This window comes from Gymnoscopelus microlampas (genome assembly GCF_963454915.1).
Source record: "Gymnoscopelus microlampas genome assembly, chromosome: 23".
NCBI lineage: Eukaryota > Metazoa > Chordata > Actinopteri > Myctophiformes > Myctophidae > Gymnoscopelus > Gymnoscopelus microlampas.
In genome coordinates, this window is record NC_139960.1 from 18,402,901 (window position 1) to 18,422,846 (window position 19,946).

The window sequence follows — 19,946 nt, forward strand, 5'->3', positions numbered from 1 at the left end:
AATGTATTGCTGTTGATCAAGACAAAATAAGCGTCAGGTTTTTGCGATTAGGTGTGCACACTGCGCTGCCAGCCACTGACAATCAATTTAATACCTTTACTAGGCTAGACGCTGCGGCTTTGTGGGTGGATAAAAAAACACTTTGGTGGGTAACGCACAAAGTAACGTAGTAACGTAGTGTCATTTTAACAATATATTACAGCTTCTCCTTGTAGTAATGCGTTATATTACCCGTTACCGCAATTCGGTAATATATTACGTAACAGCGTTACGTTACTAGCGCACGTTAACCAACACTGGTGTTTACACAAGTTTGACAGTCAATGATTGTGTAACTGAACCTGATAATTCCCAAGCAGCCATGATGGATTACATATTGTAGTTACTGTACCGTAAGAGTGCGGACTACAGTCGGTGTGGGATACCTTGATGTCAACTTTATTCACACTCTTTTTATTAGAATCAAACAATAAAATATAAAACTAATTGAAATAATGCTGATTAATTAATCTGACCTTAGTATCTCCAGTCTACAATGTGGACTCTTCAATCCAGCGGAGATGAGCTCCATGAATGAATCCTCCAGGTCATTATAGCTGAGGTCCAATTCTCTCAGATGTGAAGGATTAGAGCTGAGAGCTGAGGCCACAATTTCAAAGTCTGGCTTTTTGAGGTCACAGCCAACAAGTCTGTAAATGTAGATCATGTAAAATCAGTGATTATCAAAATATATTAGATTAAATTCATGTTCAAGGACATTAACTAAGATAATGTCTATATTAGGTAGCCAGATATTAACATGTCATATAAGAACAGGGAACTAGAAAACATAATAAGAGAAAGACAGATAATCTTTATACTACAGTGTGTAACTTGCATCTATGCATTCATTTAGTAATTTGAAGTGTTTTTCTTTTTTTTGTCCAACTGGACTGTGGATATACAAACATAATGTCACTCTAATGACATCATAATATACAGGTACAGTCTAATGTGTGATATACTTGGTTTTAGGAGGCTAAATATTTGTCTATATGATGCTGGTTACCATCATATGTACATGTACAAACCCTAACGTATTGTAGTGAACCTGCACTTAGGTGACGTTGACAATGACATGTGTCCATCACAGGCTGATGGCACTCACTCCGATTGTGACTGACAGACGGAGCGCTGATCAATCACTGCTCTCTGATTTAGATTAGTTAAATAAATAAAGTATCCTGTTAATGTGACATTGGAAGTTATGCCTCCGTTATTAATGTTTACAGTAGAAATATTCTGGGGATGGGCTCTTTACATTTCTCATACCTGAGACGAGGTTTATTACACTGGTGGCAGCGGTGGAATCTTGTATCTCCCAAAATGTAACTCTTGGTAAAGTTAGCCCTTAGAATGTCGGAGGCAGACAATAACCCATAAAGACAACTGTGGCCGTTGCAGGTAATCATGGGGGTTCTGGGTATATTCTGGATATATTGCAGTATCCTGTTAATGTGACATTGGAAGTTCTGCCTCCGTTATTAATGTTTACAGTAGAAATATTCTGTGGACGGGCTCTTTACATTTCTCATACCTGAGACAAGGTTTATTACAGTATGTTAGGTCTACTTATAATTACAAGCATAATCCCATAGTTTTTTGCAGCATTAACCTGAAGTATTATGAGTTGCATTGCCTGTATTTTTCATTTCACCTTAAGTTTCATAGCAGTAATTACTAATGTACAACAACATTCATAGTCATGTTAAGTACTCTTTTGTTCTGTGTTTGGCCTTGTTTCAAACCCTGTAATAAAATGTGTAATGCGGTTGTAAATTAATAATTACTGCTATGGAAATGTTAATTATGGTGTTTTGTCTGCCACAGCCTTTATGGCCAATTCAATATTTGTATCCATGATAGGAATGGGATTTAAGAATCATGATAATGTTGGTCAGTCTGTCTGTCCAACAACATATACTGAAAAATACTGGCAATGCAACTCCATGTTCCCCCGCGAATAAAATGTCCTCTAGTACCATGCCATTAGGTCACTTGTAGAAGTGACATCTCGATTGCCATACAACTTTTCGAGCACATCCGTGACAAAAATGGGATCCATGTGCTAATAAAAACATATTTAAAATGTTGTTTTCATGCTCATATTAACCCTTGGAAGTATTATTTCGTTTTTTAGTTATCACATTAATTCCATACATTCCATAGGGCTGGACCACACATGGACAAATTACATCATCAACTTGTGATGGGTATTTTGAGTATTTCGAAAATAATAAAAATATTTAAGGTGTTTTTAATTTTTGTCATAAAGGGCAATTATAATGTATGAATGGCTTATTAGCCAGGGATCCTTTTAATAGAGCGTCGCAGTTCCCGCCCACTTCCAGTTGCCGGAAGTAAATACTCAATGCATTTTTCCCATTGACTTTTCCGAAAATATTTATATAAATTAATTTAAGCCTAGAATCAAGCCATCCAGGATTCTGGTGAATCATGACCATAAAACGTTTGATTCTGTGAAAAAACGTTTTTGAAAACGGCAAAACAAAGGGTATTTATTAAACATAGTATATCATATCATTAAATATAAAATTAAAAAAATCACAGAAAAAAAGGTTTTATGGTCATGATTCACCAGAATCCTGGATGGCTTGATCCTAGGCTTAAATTCATTGATATAAATATTTTTGGAAAAGTCAATGGGAAAAATGCATTGAGTATTTACTTCCGGCACCCGGATTCTGCGCAACTGCGATGCTCTATAGGACTAGCCTTTATTTGCACATACACACAATACCACCAGTCACTATTTGAGACCTGATTATTATTGGAAAACTTTCGTTACATTTCTACTTATAGTGTTAGGTGTGATGGTAGATGACTCTTCTAATATGTTTTCTATTACCGAGCCTTTCTGCTGTTCCTCACAGCTGGGATCAGTCTGGATTTCCCCCATGTTGATGCGTTGTATTTATCCAGGTCCAACTCATCCAGAACCTCCTCTGACATCAGCAGCATGAAGGCCAGAGCTGAACACTGGCTCTCAGACAGTCTTGTCTTTGATCTGTCCCCTGTCTCCAGGTACTGTTGGATCTCCTGATGCAGTGAGTGGTCATTCATCTCCATCAAACAGTGGAAGATGTTGATACATCTGTCAGGAGGGAACCTTCGATCATTCATCTTCTTCAGGTTGTCGATGGCTCTCTGGATGCTCTCTGGACTGTTCTCTGTCTGACCCAGCAGGCCTCTTAACAGACTTTGGTTGGACTCCATTGAGAGACCATGAAGGAAGCGGACAAAGAGGTCCAGGTGGCCATTCTTACTCTTCAGGGCTTTTTCAATGGCTCTCTGCAGGAAGTCATCCAAAGAACTGACATCAACTCCCAGGAATCTCTTCAGTACCTTCCTGTTCCTCTTCGTGTTCCTCTGTGTGTAACAGTGGAATAGGTAAACTGCAGCCAGAAACTCCTGGATGCTCAGATGAACAAAGCTGTAGACCTTTCTCTGAGACCTGAAGAGACCTGTCTCTTCTTTGAAGATCTCTGTGCACACTCCTGAGTACAGCGAGGCGTCTTTCACATCAAGACCACACTCTTCCAGGTCTTCTTGGTAAAACATGATGTTACCTTTCGCCAGATGTTCAAACGCCAGCCTGCCCAGCTTCAGAAGAACTTCCCTGTCAGTGTTGGACATTTTCATCATCTTTGCCTTCATAGATTTTGCTGTTGGTTTTTGACTCATTGCTCTCGTACTCGTCCTCCTGTCACCATCACCCTTTACTGAGCTTAAATGCTGTTGATCCACCTCATCTGTCTCATCATACTTCAGCTCCTTCCTCATTGTCTGGACCAACAGGAAGTGGCTGTACATCGCAGTCAGGGTCTTGGGCAGCTGTCCTGTCTCGTCTGTCTTCAACATGTCCTCCAGAACGGTAGCAGTGATCCAACAGAAGACTGGGATGTGACACATGATGTGGATGCTCCTTGATGTCTTCATGTGTAAGATGATTGTGCTGGCCAGCTTCTCATCACTGAATCTCTTCCTGAAGAACTCCTCCTTCTGCGGGTCTGTGAACCCTCGTACTTCTGTCACCATGTCAACACATGCAGGAGGGATCTGATTGGATGCTGCAGGTCTGGTAGTTATCCAGAGTAGAGCTGAGGGGAGCAGATTCCCCTTGATGAGGTTTGTCAACAGCACGTCCACTGATGAGGTCACTGTGACATCAGAAACAATGTCATTGTTGTGGAAGTGCAGTGAAAACCTGCTTTCATCCAGACCATCAAAGATGAAGCCAACTTTCCAGACAGCAAGCTGCTCTGCTGTGACGTTCTTTAATGTTGGGTGGAAAACATGGATCAGTGTGAGAAGACTGTGCTGCTCATCACTGACCAAGTTCAGCTCCCGGAATGAAAATGGAACCAGGAGAATGACATCTTGATTTTCCAAACCCTTTGCCCAGTCCAGAGTGAACTTGCGCACAGCGAATGTTTTTCCAATGCCAGCGATGCCCTTGGTCAGAACTGTTCTGTTGGATGTCTCTCTGCCAAGGAGGAGGGGCTTAAAGATGTCACAGCAGTTGATTGGTTTGTCATGGAGGGTCTTCATCTTGGAAGCTGTCTCAAGCTGCCAGACCTCATGTTGGCTATTAACCCCTTCACTCTCTCCCACTGTGATGTAGAGCTCTGTGTAGATGCTGCTGAGGGAGGGCACTTCAGTGACGTATGTCACACGATCAAGACTGTTCAAACTGATTTTATAATCTGTTAAATCCTCCTGCAGACTGACATCTGCTATGAGAAGAGAATTAATACATTTTACATCTTAATTTATAACTTTACATCCTTATAGATATGTATATGTATATGCACATTATTACTTAAACTCCCTTAAATCTACAATTTATCGAGAAAAACAGGTGAAATAAATAACATTGGCTCATGTTTTGTTTTAGTTGATAGATGTTTAGCATCAATATTTGAACATGAAAACTTATAAAACAATGTGGACATTTAGTCTGACTATGTTTTCTACTGTGTCCAGTCTTACTCTGTCCACTAGGTGTCCTCAGTCCAGGTGTGGGTCTGGATCTCTTTCCACACTGGGGACAGCCATAGTGTCCTGTTGGAGCAGACTGGTCCCAGTATGAGGTGATGCACTGTCTGCAGAAACAGTGTCCACAGCTGGTAGAGACTGGATCTGTCAGAACCTCCTCACACACTGAACACCTGGACACCTGCTCTGTCACAACACAACCACTCCTCTTCCTCTCTCTGTGGAGATGAAGACACTTTATTATGAATATATAATAGACTTATGTGACTCTAGATCAGTCGTTCTCAACCGTACCTTACCTCAGAAAATATTTGTCTTTCCAAGTACCACCATTATGACTGACTAGGAATACTATGCACTGTTCACACAGGACGCAAATTAATTCCTAATAATATAATAACATAAAAAATATATAAGAATATACATTGTTCACAGTTGTCAGCTAAAGTCATGCTGTACAAAATGGTAACAATAAAACTGGCATATGTTCTCACATGACAAACAGAGAGACAGACAGAGACACAGAGAGACAGACAGAGAGACAGGCAGAGTTAAAGATAGAGACAGACAGACAGAGACATATGTGTGCACACACACACACACACACACACACACACACACACACACACACACACACTGTGTGCCGAGGCAAGAAGTTTAACTTTTTAAACGTACAATGCGCGACTCAACGCGAGGAATGTCGATGGCTTTGCTTGGTCACAGCTGTAAGGTTAATCGCGGACTTAGCCTGATTCAGTTTGTCTCATTATTAAGAAATATGTAAGTGAGTAAGAGCAAGTGCTGTTCTGTGACCCAAGACATCCACCACTTCAGTTTCTACTTGCTGCTGGTCAAAATATTCTCCTCTTGATCGACACTTAGTTGCAATTTTGAACCACGATTGCATAACTTTAACTCCACTGTTTAGTATTTATTAGTATCTTGACACCGTTTAACAGCTAAACAAGTAGACTGACGTTTCGGTCTTACGACCTTCCTCAGAGGCTCCTATGACTCTGAGGAAGGTCGTAAGACCGAAACGTCAGTCTACTTGTTACCTGTACCGAATTAAATAAAAGGCCTAAACTGTCCGTGTTGCTCCAGCGTTCTCTCTTCTGCTATCATTATACCTACACTTGTGACGCACCGGACTGGCCGTTTAAGGCTGAGGTGCAACGGTAGAATCCCTTTGTTCTCAAGGACAATGTTGTACTGCAGGTGAAAGTGCTTTATAAGCCAGAGAGAAGTTAGTTGGAATGAGTATATCTGAGGCTTGATTTAGGCTCAAACCTTTTGAAAAACTTTTGAGGGACATAAACAATATGATATTAAATATCAAATATTTTTTTTAAATGCATGTTGTAGATCCTTTAAAGAATTGTTATTTTGATCAACGTTTGCCGGTTATCCTTCCTATGGTACCAAACATCAACACAGCATGGAATTGTGGACAAAATTGTATCCAACGATAACAAAATATATAAGTGTTGGCTCTGAGAGTATAAATCTCATCAAATGGTCCGTGGCTCAAATGCCAAATAAATGTAGCCTGGGACCAGACGAATCTGCCAGTGCAAAAAAAATTTGCCCTCGGCTATTTGGGTCTGGCACTGCTCCGTTGTGAATCCATTTCCTGCTCCCGAAGTCTGGGGTGACCAATCAGGGCCCAGTATTCAAATATGGGAGACTGTAATTGGTAGTTGGTTGTAGGTATAACCAATTGCGTCCAGAGCCATTCTTTTGATCCCGCCCCCTTGGAAAAAAAACTTCCTCATAGAAGCACCAGACTCATATCCACGCAGTGATATAGTCTGTCTACGTGAGCCTATAATAAATAATGTACTTTAATATGAAAAGGGTTGAATACCACTGCTCTACCATCTTGCCCCCAGAGAGTCAAACAACTCACTCCTTCAGCGAGCTCCACGGAAAGAGCCCTGTGGGAGTGGCCTCTGCTCCCTGCCCCCACCCATCTTTTTATGTACATAATAAATGTGACTGGGGGTGAGATCTGATTATAACCACATCTGGGTGAACATTCAGCCAAAATAGCAGATCTAAAAGCTCACGACATGACACGTTGTGAGCTTGTAGATTGGCTATTTTCGGACCAAGTAGAGAGCCCTGAGGAACCCCGGTGCATGTCCAAGACAAACTAAGAATCAGTGAATCAAAGATCACTACAGCTGACAGTGAGATACTCTACTGCTGTCTACATCTGTGACCAGATAGTTGAAGTTCACAGAGGTCAGTGATCTTACTTTGTGTGTGGAGGTCCAGGTTCATTACTGAAGTCAGGAGCGTTTTCTTTAGACCGGTCACTCTTCAAAGACACACAGCTGGGTATTGGAGACTCTGGTCTGTGGTGAACACTTCTGGAATCATAAAAATATACCTACTATTATCATATGAATGAAAAGTTCAGTTTGTTGCATAGATATTCCTAGTAATGTGCAGTGTGGCTGAAGGTCAAGTCATCTAGAACAGGGTTTGTCATGTTGCTATGTGCATGATGTCATGAAACAGAACCACCTGATAGGTTGAAATGCTGCTGAATTCAAAGTTCAACTCATGAAGACCTCAATTGAAACTCTATGCATGTAAAACATTATGCTTTTATTTTTTTCAAGATTCTCAGAGAGTTAAGTTAACACTCAAGACTTTGCAGTGTATATCTTGTTTTTAGTCATTTGTGTGAGATCACTTTGACATGTTATAGTGTTGTGTATATTATAGTGTTATGGTGTGTATATGGTATAGTGTTATGTATATTGTATAGTGTTATAGTGTGTATATTGTATAGGAATATGCACATACAGTGTGTGTGGAGGTCCAGGTTCATTACTGAAGTCAGGAGCTCTATCTTTAGACGTGTCACTCTTCATAGACACACAGCTGGTTGTTGGAGACTCTGGTCTGTGGTAAATCATAAAAATGATTCTATAATTATCTTAGGTTAGTTTGTTCAACATGATTTATTGTTATTTCCCATGATAAATATGTAATAAATATGAGTAATATTATTGAGTTCTGGTTCCTCGACATTGCTGCAACAAGAAAAACATCTAGAAAGGGACACTCCACAGAGCGCAAACCTCCACCAGGCGGTGTTTCCGACACAGTTTGTTTTCCACTGCACAGTATCTATTATTTGTATTGTTGGTAACAACATTCAGTTTCAAGTAGGAACCTAATCCAAAATGTCAAGTAGCGGGTTCCCATAAAATAATAGGATGTCATTCTGTTTATCGGTTCCTAGACAAGCTAATAACAGTTAATTCTGGCCAACTAAAGCTACATATCAGCATCTGCCAGGACCTGTCAGTGGCTACATCACACTTCAACAAAACACACATGGTGTCTTTGTATTTTTAAGAGCCTTATTGTGTAATGGAATGAGCAGGGAACTTATATTTTAGGAACAGACCTATTCCACTTTTCGCCACAAGGTGGCAAAATCGTCTGAGACAGGTAGCTTTAGCTGGTCAGGTGACGTCTTTCTTCAGATGCACAAGGAAGAGAGATTGAACAACACCAAAACTGACGTTTTTCCCTGTTTGTTCAGGTAAATGAAGTATTAGAACATAAAACATGTTCAATATTAGCACTTTGTAATATAAAACAAAGCTTGTCTTGGTTTTATGCCAGAAATGTTGTGATTTTGTATTAGTTTGTTGAGTGTAGTTGAATCTAGGTCTAAGCAGTCAGATTCATGGCAGCCATTACTGCTTCTCAAAAACATGTCCTGTAGTGTGTTTCACTAACAGTATTTTTGCTGCTCCCTTTAGTGTTAAAAGCTCCTGTTGTAGTGTTTAATTTGTGATTGCACTTTTTGCATTGATAAATGTTTATTTTCGTTTTGATTTAGTTAGTTATTGCTCTCCAGTAATGCCTTGCAATGTGTCTTTGTAGTCTGTCCATTGTGATGTACCAATGCAGGGGAGGCATGCGTTAATCCGACAGACCTTTTCTCCGACTATGTGGCATCCGTGTGCGGTTAGGGTTAGGGTGCGGGTTTGGTTCGGGTTTAGTATTGGAAACGTCGGAGCGCTGCGCTGTCGGACTAACGTACTGCACCCCCAATGCAGTATGGACCTTTTTGGTCAAATTCAGAAGCAAGTGATTTTTGATTGATTTCATGTGTATGCATAAATAAGTTCATGTTGATATGACATTTAAAAATAATTAATTCTTAGCAGTAGGCACTATATGATTGGTGAAAGCCAAAGACAATATTCCAGTTTATTAATGCTGTGAAAAGTAAACACATGGGAATGTGAATATAGAAAGATGTGTATTGTGATTTTTGATGAAAAAGTGTAAGAAAGAAGAAAAGATGGGTGTATTGATATTTTGTGAACATAACCTGCATAATTGTTAATAAATTGAGATACACAAGGAAGAGAGATTGAACAACACCAAAACTGACGATTTTCCCTGTTTGTTCAGGTAAACCTGCAGATCAGTTTTAAAAATATAATCTGTTTACTAAGCCACACCCCTGGGGCGTGTAACATATGCATGCAGACAGACAGACAGATAGACAGACAGACAGACAGACAGCTCAAGTATTTCTATAGAAATGGTCTCATAGATGTATGCATGACAGACAGACAGCTCTAATGTACATGGTCTCATAACAGTTGATCTGACCTCTCTGCTCTGGTTCTCTCATGTTCTCCACACAGGATGGGCTTAGAGGCAGAATCCAACTCCTCTCTCTCCACAGATTCACTCATAGTAGAGCAGAGACCTACACGCACGCACGCACGCACACGCACACGCACACACACACACACACACACACACACACACACACACACACACACACAGTTGGACACATTCATTACATGAAGAGGTTACTATAGGACAATATTCATGACATTGTTGTGGATCCATGTCACATACACACTGACTGTACAGTATGGTGAATATAGATCACCTTATTAATTCAACTTATTACTTACATCCACTGCTGTCATTAAGAGAAGATGATTCATATCTTATTAATTCAACTTATTATGTACATCAACTGCTGTCATGAAGGGCAGATGATTATAAACATTGTACCTTATTGTATAAAAATGTCAATTGGATTGTAATTCTATACTGGGAACATAAGGTAGTGGTTTATTTTACATCCAGTCTGTATTAATAATAGTGAATAGACATGTAATGGTATCAAACCTAACCAAATGGTCGGTCTACTTCTGAGACAATCACTTTTAAACTCTGCAGCAGAGAAATCAAAAATCAAGTGGTGTAGTTTTACAGTTTGTCCAATAGAGGGTGCACATCGGCCACATTAAGGAGGGTAGACAGCCTACAAACACAGACACTTATTTTTCAGTAGGCTACAGTTGAAACATTGATTGTGGTTGAAGTTGGCTGTGTGAAAGAACGCTGTTGTTCTTTCACACAGCCAACTACTGTGAGACAGAACTGATTGTTGTGTGTTAGAACAATCACTTCTTCATGTTCTAATAAAACACTCAACATAAAAAACGCCCACAAAAAGTTCGGAAAGTTAACTTTGGTCGATTATTTGTCCCCTTTAATAATGCCAATTGGTATTGTGTTTTATATCATTTTTATCGTTGATTAGTCACCTTTACAACGAGGTACAGCTTGTAAGGATCGGGTATTCGTGGAATGAGCAATAAAGCAACATGTGTGGGTAGTGCCCCCAAAACATTTGCCAAAATACCCTGCAATATTGTTATGTTGGCATTCACTCTCGTTTGACATGTTTGTCAACATGACATTTACATCATCCTATTTACCTGAGGCCGATTCTAAAAACGCCTTCTAAATCCTGACATAAGTTTTCTGAAAAACTTCAAATATATATTCAAAAAATCCAACACATTTATGTTGCTATATACTGTACATAGCAACAGGAACCCCAAAAGGAGTTCCCACCCTGAAAGGTATAGTTACAAATAGGGGTTCCCGCCCAAAATGGGATAATGTCATGTGAGTACTTTATTGTGTGCTCACTGCAGACTGAGCACACTCATGTTCTTCCTGCTTTATATATATTTATTCTGCGCGTGAGGCAGAACACTGGACCCAGTGACACAGAACACTGGGCCCGCTTGGTGAGAACTTGGTGAGAACAGTGGGCACCAACGAACACTCTGCACTTCTCATAAATTCATACATATTAGTGAGGCAGAGAATTATTGTTAAATTGTTACATTTTAGGGTTAGGGGTTCACCAGAAATGCGCTGGCACAAACATGCTTGTGCGAAGACCCAATGGAAATAAATCCTGTACTTTATTGTATTTTATTATGATGGAATGTTGTTTACTTTGTGTGGGTTATATGCTTCAATGAAGGAGTTTGTTGAGTCTATGCTGTATGATCACATTATTTGGTGTCATGTTGTTTTAAGGATGCATAATAACATACGAGAGAGAGAGAGAGAGAGAGAGAGAGAGAGAGAGAGAGAGAGAGAGAGAGAGAGAGAGAGAGAGAGAGAGAGAGAGGAAATAGGAGAGCGGAGAGAGAGTTAAAATGACATATTCAGATGATCTGAGTATCTTGTATAAAATAAAATATTCAGAACTCACAAAGTCAAAAAGTGTGTAAACTCCACATCAATGGACAGCAAAGATCTCCTCAAACCAGAAAACCTGTAAAAGAGAGAGAGAGAGGAGAGAAAGGTGATTGCTTGATTGATTGAATTGATTGAATACTTCATTTAGAAGTTTGCAGAAAAAAAGCACAAAAGTACAGTCCAAATACGAGGTCAGCTAAATAGGATTAAAACCCCAAAAAGCCTATGGCTTGTTTCAATTGGGGTCCCTTTATACTCAATTCATAGTGACAGTGTGATCATGAAAACTGAGTTAAAGGTAAGTTTATTTGGGCTTGCGTCACAAATATTTCACTTTTCCCCCCAAAATATTTGTTTAAACTGCAGATCTACAAGCTCACAATGTGTCAAGATGACTCATTGTGAACTTGTAGATCTGCTATTTTCAAATAGCTGATCTAAAGTTAGTTATTTAAACTACTAATAAACGACCACTAAGCCTGGTCGCTTTTTTGGGGGCTTGTTTTTCATAGACCACCTGTTTCACAAAACCTAGATTGGTAATTAAGCCGGGATTTATCAGCTATCCTGAATGAATTTATCTTGGATAAGCCATGAATCGGTTTCATGAAAGCTGAGAGAGAGAGAGAGAGTTTGTTTTCCACTCTGGTTTCAGCCGAACAAGTTCTACGAGTTCTCTACAACGCACAACACCGCGTGCGCGCACGCACACGCACAACACCACGTGCGCGCACGCGCACACACACACACACACACACACACACACACACACACACACACACACACACACACACACACACACACACACACACACACACGTGTAGTGTTCCCAACCCTAAGGCCTCCTTCACACAGAGACAAAGACAGAGTGAGAGAGAACCAAAGTGATGATACTAAACTAGTGTAAATGCCGTTTATAGATAGTATAATGTATTAAGGGAACCAAAGTGATGATACTAAACTGGTGTTAATAACATTTATAGATAGTATAATGTATTAAGATAACCATAGTGATGATACTAAACTAGTGTAAATGGTGTTTATAGATAGTATAATGTATTAAGAGAACCAAAGTGATGATACTAAACTAGTGTCAATGGTGTTTATAGATAGTATAATGTATTAAGAGAACCAAAGTGATGATACTAATATGATGATATGCATCTAGGCTCATTCCTATGTTAATCCACCTGGTGTGAGTCGGGAGCCTTTGTAAACTTTGTTGAGGTGTGAATTTAAAGTTGTTTTAAATCTATGCGTGTGCCTGCGCGTGCTCCTAGTCAAATAGGTTCCTGCAAGGCGTGCAAGGCTGTCCCATGAGCAATGCAACCCTGCGTTTAAATCCACTTACTCTGTGTCACATGATTCAACTGTCTGTTGTAAAAACTGCTGCATGATTTATACTTCATTGCACGCTGGTGTTGGGCACCGAATAGCCATTTGATATACAAGCTCACTGAAGCTCACTATCAAGGGCCCAAAATCCCGAGCCCCCCAAACTTTCCTCCACTCCACCTCCAAGTGGAGGAACACAAGGAAAGTGTGACTGTGCGTGTGTGTCTCAAACACCAGCAGACGGCATGCTTAATGTGCGTAATGCGCACATGCATTGATAGACAACAACATTGTTTATTAGACATTATTAGCCTATTATTATCATTAGAGCCGGTCGTCACGGGAAAAGTGCTAATCATCATTGCAAGCCCTCTGCACCACACATCAGCTGTCAGATTCTCTCAGAAACAACTACAGTCAGCGCTGCCCAATGTCCAACCATACATTACATGAAGGCCAAACACAAAATGCAGGGCATATATAAATGAACGCTAAGTGCTGCACGTTGTATATTTGATTACCAAAATGATTAGTGCTTTCTTTTAAGGCAAAGTCCTTTTAAGGTCGGCACAATCCAATTGATGCAACGGGTGATTCAATGGACAAGTTAGATGGTTCAGTCTGTTGTCATGAATCGATGCACTCCCCAGTCTATTTATGATCATTTCCAGTTTGCAAAATGATCTTTCCCCACTACTGATACAGGGAAGAGATACATTCTGAAAGAAATGTCAACATTGGAAAAGGCATGAGTTGTCGCTCTTTCAGTGGTAGGATGTGTCCGTGAGCAGCTCTCATATTTACATTTGATGAGGAAACTTGTGTGACTTCTTTGCTCTGTCTAGACACAAGACAGTCTGTAAAGAAAGTCTTGGTAGCCTACTTGCAGTAGCATCCGTTTGTGTTGGTTGAAATATTATAGTATAACACGTATGAAAAAGAAAAGAAAAAATCAAATACAAAATTCAATAAATTAAAGCTGTATGACCCCCCCAAAGCCAAAAAAAACCAAAAAAAAACACAGATCACCTTCCATAACTTCACACTGGTAAATCCGTGCTACTTTAAGTCATAAATTAACGACAGGGGGAACAGAGCACAACATAGGCTAGGCTAATCTAATTGCACACTGTCACTGACTGGTGTTGCATGCCGTAAATTGCAGATATACAAGCACACAACGCGTAAGATTCGTGACGCGTTGTGTGCTTGTAGATCTGCTATTTATTGCGCACAACACCGTCGTATAGCAGTATAGCTGAGGCTAACACATCGGTATCGGGTTACAACTTACATTCAGTGGGTCTTGGCAGCACAGCAGCAGCCAGCCAGCACTCTAAGCAGCTGATCTTTATGAAAGATCGATGTAGGCCTACATTATTTGGCTGGGGATGGACGCTTTCATGCTTTGTATTTTGGAGATAATTTTGACTAGCAAGTATATGCTGCGTTTTGACGACTTCGGTCATGTCATTCACACCGGAAATCCGTCGCCACAACGGAGAACTTTAATCCATGCATTAGGCTTTCATGGGCTTTTTAATCCTATTTAGTAGACCGTGTATTTAAACTGTACTTGCATGTGCTTTTTTTCCACAAACTTCTAAATAAAGTTGGCTAATATATCAATCAATCAAACATAGTAGCTCAGGCTGTTGGCTGCTCAACATTTACAAACAGCCTGCCTACCTGACTCACTGTGTTTTAATATAAAAATAAAAAATAACAAAAAAGTGCTCCTCAGAGCACAAGTCTCCGCCAGGTCAGGTAGGTTATTATGGCCTCCTGGTGGCGCTATAGACCATATTCATACGGCGGCCATTTTGGAATTTAACATTGAAAGTGCCACCCCGTTGCTGTGGCAACGGGGTGGCACTTCATTGACTTAATAGAAACATGGCCGCCGTGTGAATATGGTCTATAACAGGCCAATGTGAAAAGGGGGGCATTTCATCCTCGGCCTAGTGGGAATGTGCGTACAAAATTTCACGGAAATCGCATGCTGCGTTCATGACTTGAGGCATTTTGTTCGAAACAAACCAATCCTGCAAACTTTGGAAGCCAATCTTAGCCAATCAGGATAGAATATGGAAAATCGGACAGATCCATGTTGATCACATGACTATAGAGATACTGTGTGTACCGATTTGTGTGTTGTTTGGACAAAATCTGTAGGAGTAATATCCATAGGCGGCGGGTAATGAAGGCTAGGGTAGGGTAGGCTAAGCCTTCCCAAATGTTATCCTGGAAAATTTTTGAAATTGAGCAAATTATATATAATAAATGTGCGCAGCATTATATATTGTGTGTGCTGTCGCTGCAGCCCCCTGGTGACGATCACGCCTACCCGCCGATCAAAGGAGCACCCTCTCCACCCCCTCCCTTCAGCAGAAAATAACGTGCATTACTGCGTTCACATCAGCGCAGGCTGCGCAGCACTGCTTGTCACCCTATAACCGAAATAAACTTAATAAAGTAACCAAAAAAGTAACTTTATCCACGGGAAACCCGAAAAAAATCGCGCGCGCGCGGGGGGGCGCGTGCATGTGTCCCGTACTAGCCTTCCCAAATGTCGGACTCACCCGCCGCCTATGGTAATATCCAAAAATGTGTTTTGCAAAAGTCGGCCTCATGGTGGCGCTATGACAGGTTGATCTGAAAAATGTGGGGCAGAGCTTCTGCTGTGGCATCCAGGGAGTGTGTGTGTGCAGTTTCACAGCGACTGGGCCAACGGTGGTGCAGATTAGCTGCTCGCAGACAGAAGGACGGACGGACAGACAGGGGGCAAAACATACTCTCTCGCCATGCCAGGGGGCAAAACATACTCTCTCGCCATGCCTTTCGGCCTGGCGGAGACAATGACTGAAAACGTGGCATCGTTACCTTGACTGGCTTCACGTGTGAATTGTGTTTAATTTGTAAATTATATTTCACTTGTAAAGTGTTGTTTCTAGAGAAGCTGTTTTGCATCTGTATGCTGTAGTCGTTGCCCGAAAACCTGTTGAACCTGGCCTGGTTCACTCTGAAGGAGTCATTTTTGGCTTGCCAATTGCTTATAATTTACACTGTTTCAAGATTCAAGAACACTTATTAACAACTAGAGTTTCGGGGGGCTACGCCCCCCTCAACCCCAGCCGCGCACGGGGCCCAGCGTGGCCGTGTGTATATTGGGGGACCCAAATCGCCGGAGTGAAACTGTGGAAATTTTTTTTTGAAAAAGGAAAAAATTTGAAGAAATAATATTTGTTATGTTTCAGGGGGTCCACAGGGGGTCCGCGGACCCCCTGATGGTCCACTGACCCCCTGTGGAGTGTTGGGACGCGCGGGGACACCCCTGGAACATTGCGGACCATTTCGGTTTTTTTTTTTTTTTCATGAAGGTGGTTGCTTGTTTCTGGCGCAGGCTGTGCAAACCTGGCAACCTAGCGCATGCTGCGTAGCGTCATGAGGGTCAGTGGGGCCGTGGCTCGGTCAGTGAAGACCCTGTAGTGCGGATGATATGTGGCATAGAGGGGCAGATTGTAAATCCACAGAGGAAACATCCGTGGGCTACCATTGGTTCAGCGATGTGTGCGGTCGCCCTGCGGCCCCTCCTCCTCCACCAATGTGCAGTATTGAGAGCCCTGACATCACAACAATTGGAGCGATGGGCACTGCACTGTGGTTGGTTAGGGTACACCTAGGGCCCAGGTAGAACCCAGTTAAAGCCTGCATGGGCAAACCCAGTTAGGACCCGCCTTGGTCCCACATAAACATGGCTAGTTGGGGCCCACCTAAGGGCCAGGTAGAAGCTACTTATAGCCTGCATGGGCATCGCAGTTGGGACTGAAGTGGATGCCGCTGACATTGCTGACATGGGGTCCATATGGTTTAGCCCACCTTGAAACCATATGGGAACTACGCTGGCATGCTGGCTGTAATGCAAACGCTGCATCATAGCTGCAGTGTGTAGTTTGATGTTGTGTGTGTAGCAGATATACCTGCAGTGTGTAGATCAATGTCCATAGGAAAGTCAATGCCCAGCAGTTTTTTTTTTCCCCAGCAGAGTTTCTAGTGTCTCTGTGTCTCTGTGGAAGAGGTTGCACATGAACTCTGCAGCCGCACTGAGGCGCTCCAACACAAACACTCTGACATTAAGCTGCTTCACACAACAAACATCAGCACCACGCTGGGGACTGCCCATAAGTCCGACATTCCATTACTCCGACTACGTGGCTTCCGCGTGCGGTTAAGGTTAGGTTTAGGGTTAGGTATAGGGTTAGTATACGTCGGAACAATGAGCCGTCGGAACAATGACATGGCACCTACCACGCTGCTGTTTGTCCAAAAGACACAATATCTCCTCTCCCACCGACGTCATGTGTTCATTTATCGACAGCCGTACAGACTCCTTTTGACACATTTTACGTCGTTTATCCAGCTCTCACTGAGTCTCCACATCGGGCTGTTATTTTGCTGCGATCAAGTCAACGATGTGAGAGATTAGCTATCACAGACGGACGGACAGGGGGTGAAACATAGTGTTGCGCCATGCCTTTCGGCCTGGCGGAGACAATAAAAAACCGAAAGTAAAGGAAATGGCCATTTCTGCAACAGAAGTAGGCAATAAACTATGCTATGAAAACATGGGCCACATTGGCAAAGAATGTAAGAAAGAGGCAATCATGTAGAAAATAGCCGATCTCCAAGCTTACAAAGCCTCTCAACGTGAGGCGTTTCGAGCTTGTAGATCGGCTATTTTCACAATATTTACTTGTGGAACGGAGTCAAACAGAATGGGGGGGTCCCAGATCAAGTACGTGTATTTGGGGGGGGGGGGGGGGGGGGGCGGCGTGAAAGGGTTGATAAACACTGCTGTAATCGGAGCGAAATTATCTGAAATTACTACATGACCATAATGCAGCCTAACATGCGTTGCACGGGGCGGTCCTGCCATTACGTTAGTTACTGTAGTTGCTGTGGAGCTACATAGTTCTCCAGAAGACACACACAAACATACACCATCTACAATGGACGAACTGAGCAGCAATATAGACATTCACCACACGAACGTGCATTGTTGACAAAGTGATTGCACAGCCGCTGCAGGCATGACAACCAGGTTAGCGTTAGCGACATGGCAGCTATCACAGCGCCCTGTCCGTCGTGCTGCAACTGCCTGTGATGGCTACAGCAGTAACAGCAAGCTGTCTGCGATGCCATTGTCTGGAGACTGCTGTTAGCGTGACAGGACCAATGAGAGTGAGCGCTGTAGTTGTTGCTAAGATACGGTGGCGTCTCTGCCCCATAGCTTGTAGATCTCTCACACATGATTGGCCTAGGCTGCGTTGCCAGGTCTGACTTTGTGTGTAAGCAATGGGCGGCTTATTTTTGCGCGCCTTTGGGCTCGTTTGCATTGTGCGCACGGCAGCGCTTGTTTAGCGTACGTCAGCGCGACGTGGCAACGGACGTGGCAACGTGAAAGGTGATTGGCTGGTGAAAAGAAACACCCGACGTTACACCAGAAATGGTGCCTGGAGAAAATGGTGACCAAAAAAAAAGTTTGGAAAAAAAGGAAAAAACCCCCGCAGCGGCTGCGTGCTGTTGTGGTGATGAGGTCGTGCGCACGGTAAACGGTACGAAGCTGGCTCCCCTTCCGTTTTGTCCGACATTTGGTGAGTAGAATTAATTATGTTGCGCGGTGGAAAAGCTGTAGTGAGCAGTGAGATGTCCCCTACGCGAGGCGTAAATTCAGCGCGGCCGCCGTGGCGAGTCAGTTGCCGACATGTGGTCTGGCGGTGCGTTGTTTAGTCGATAACAGAGCTGTGGGGTGTGGACACCGAGGGTGCGGAAGTTGGTCGGCATTTATATAGTTAGATACAGATAGGTTTTAAAAAAAGAGAGAGATTGGTAATCTGCACATTAAATCTGTTCTCCGAAAATAGCTGATCTACAAGCGCACTGCCTGTAGATCGGCTAATTTCGCAGGAGAAAGTCACTCTTTCCAAGCTGTTGTTGTATGTATCCTCCGACCCCAACAACGACCGTTGCTACCAAGTGACACATGTTGCCGCCCCCTTTAGGATTTTATTGTATTCCCTATAGAGCTATAGAGCTCTGAGGATCATTATGTAATTATTAAACATATTAAAACTAATCAAAGTATCAAAACTTACCGCACATATGTTGTCTCATAACGGAGCCACTATTCGCTGCTGTTGTTGTGAAATGTAGTTATTTCATACACCACTCCCTGACACACACACACACACACACACACACACACACACACACTTGCATGATGTAATTATTAAGCCACTCCCCTCCTCCCACACAAACACACCTGAGTACTGAGAGTGAGAGTGAGAGTGAGAGACAGAGAGATGAAAACATCATTACATCATTATGAATAGCATTAACCACATGAAACCAAAGTAACTCTCATGACCACTATTTAGGTGGTGAGACCACCTACATTTTTTTTATTATTTTAATGAATTATTATTATTTCCCCATATAGCAAAAAAATATACTAATGAAGGAAACTAACACCTGTCCAAAATGCTTAAAACTTGTGAAATCACAAATTATTATCTGTGGTACAGTATATGTAAAAATAAGTATCACCTTAAACTAGACACACTAGCCTCAAAGGTAAAGTCAAGGTTATGGGATTCTTGGACCTGCCATACATGTGTAACTCTCTTTCCATTTAACAATGTTGAAGATGATGATCCTGTTTTTCTGTTTGATGGGAATTGCGGTACTAATTTTGAAAATATGATTTTTAACCCCTTTGAACTGGATGAGGTTGGCAACACAGGACTACACAGTGTAGATCCTGATGTATACTGTAACTCACAAATGAAGGAGCCCTGTAGATATTACACAGAGAAACAACTTGAGGAACTTGCTAGCCTATTGCCAGCCGAAAATCTACTGTTTACCACTTTCCACCTCAATATACGCAGTCTAAACACGAATTATGGGCCCCTCTCACTGTTTTTATC

The 19,946-nt window shown here is 41.9% G+C and overlaps 1 protein-coding gene across 3 annotated transcripts in view; it reads right to left on the minus strand.

Annotated features, from left to right (window-relative positions):
- Positions 1–19,197, minus strand: part of LOC311040195 (protein NLRC3-like) — a 35,448-nt gene extending 16,251 nt beyond the window's left edge. The window contains exons 1-8 of one of the 3 annotated variants that reach the window (XM_084050311.1): positions 19,113–19,197; positions 11,636–11,698; positions 9,712–9,811; positions 7,876–7,974; positions 7,320–7,430; positions 5,053–5,276; positions 2,909–4,796; positions 516–689 (exon numbers count right to left, since the gene is read on the minus strand). In XM_084050311.1, coding sequence (XP_083906437.1) covers positions 516–689; positions 2,909–4,796; positions 5,053–5,276; positions 7,320–7,430; positions 7,876–7,974; positions 9,712–9,797 — 2,582 coding nt within the window. In that variant the 5' untranslated portion in view covers positions 9,798–9,811; positions 11,636–11,698; positions 19,113–19,197. Of the gene's footprint in view, positions 1–515; positions 690–2,908; positions 4,797–5,052; positions 5,277–7,319; positions 7,434–7,875; positions 7,975–9,711; positions 9,812–11,635; positions 11,699–19,112 lie in introns of all 3 variants that reach the window. The other 2 variants (XM_084050310.1, XM_084050309.1) reach the window with 2 other exon arrangements.
- Between the last annotated feature and the right edge of the window lie 749 nt (positions 19,198–19,946).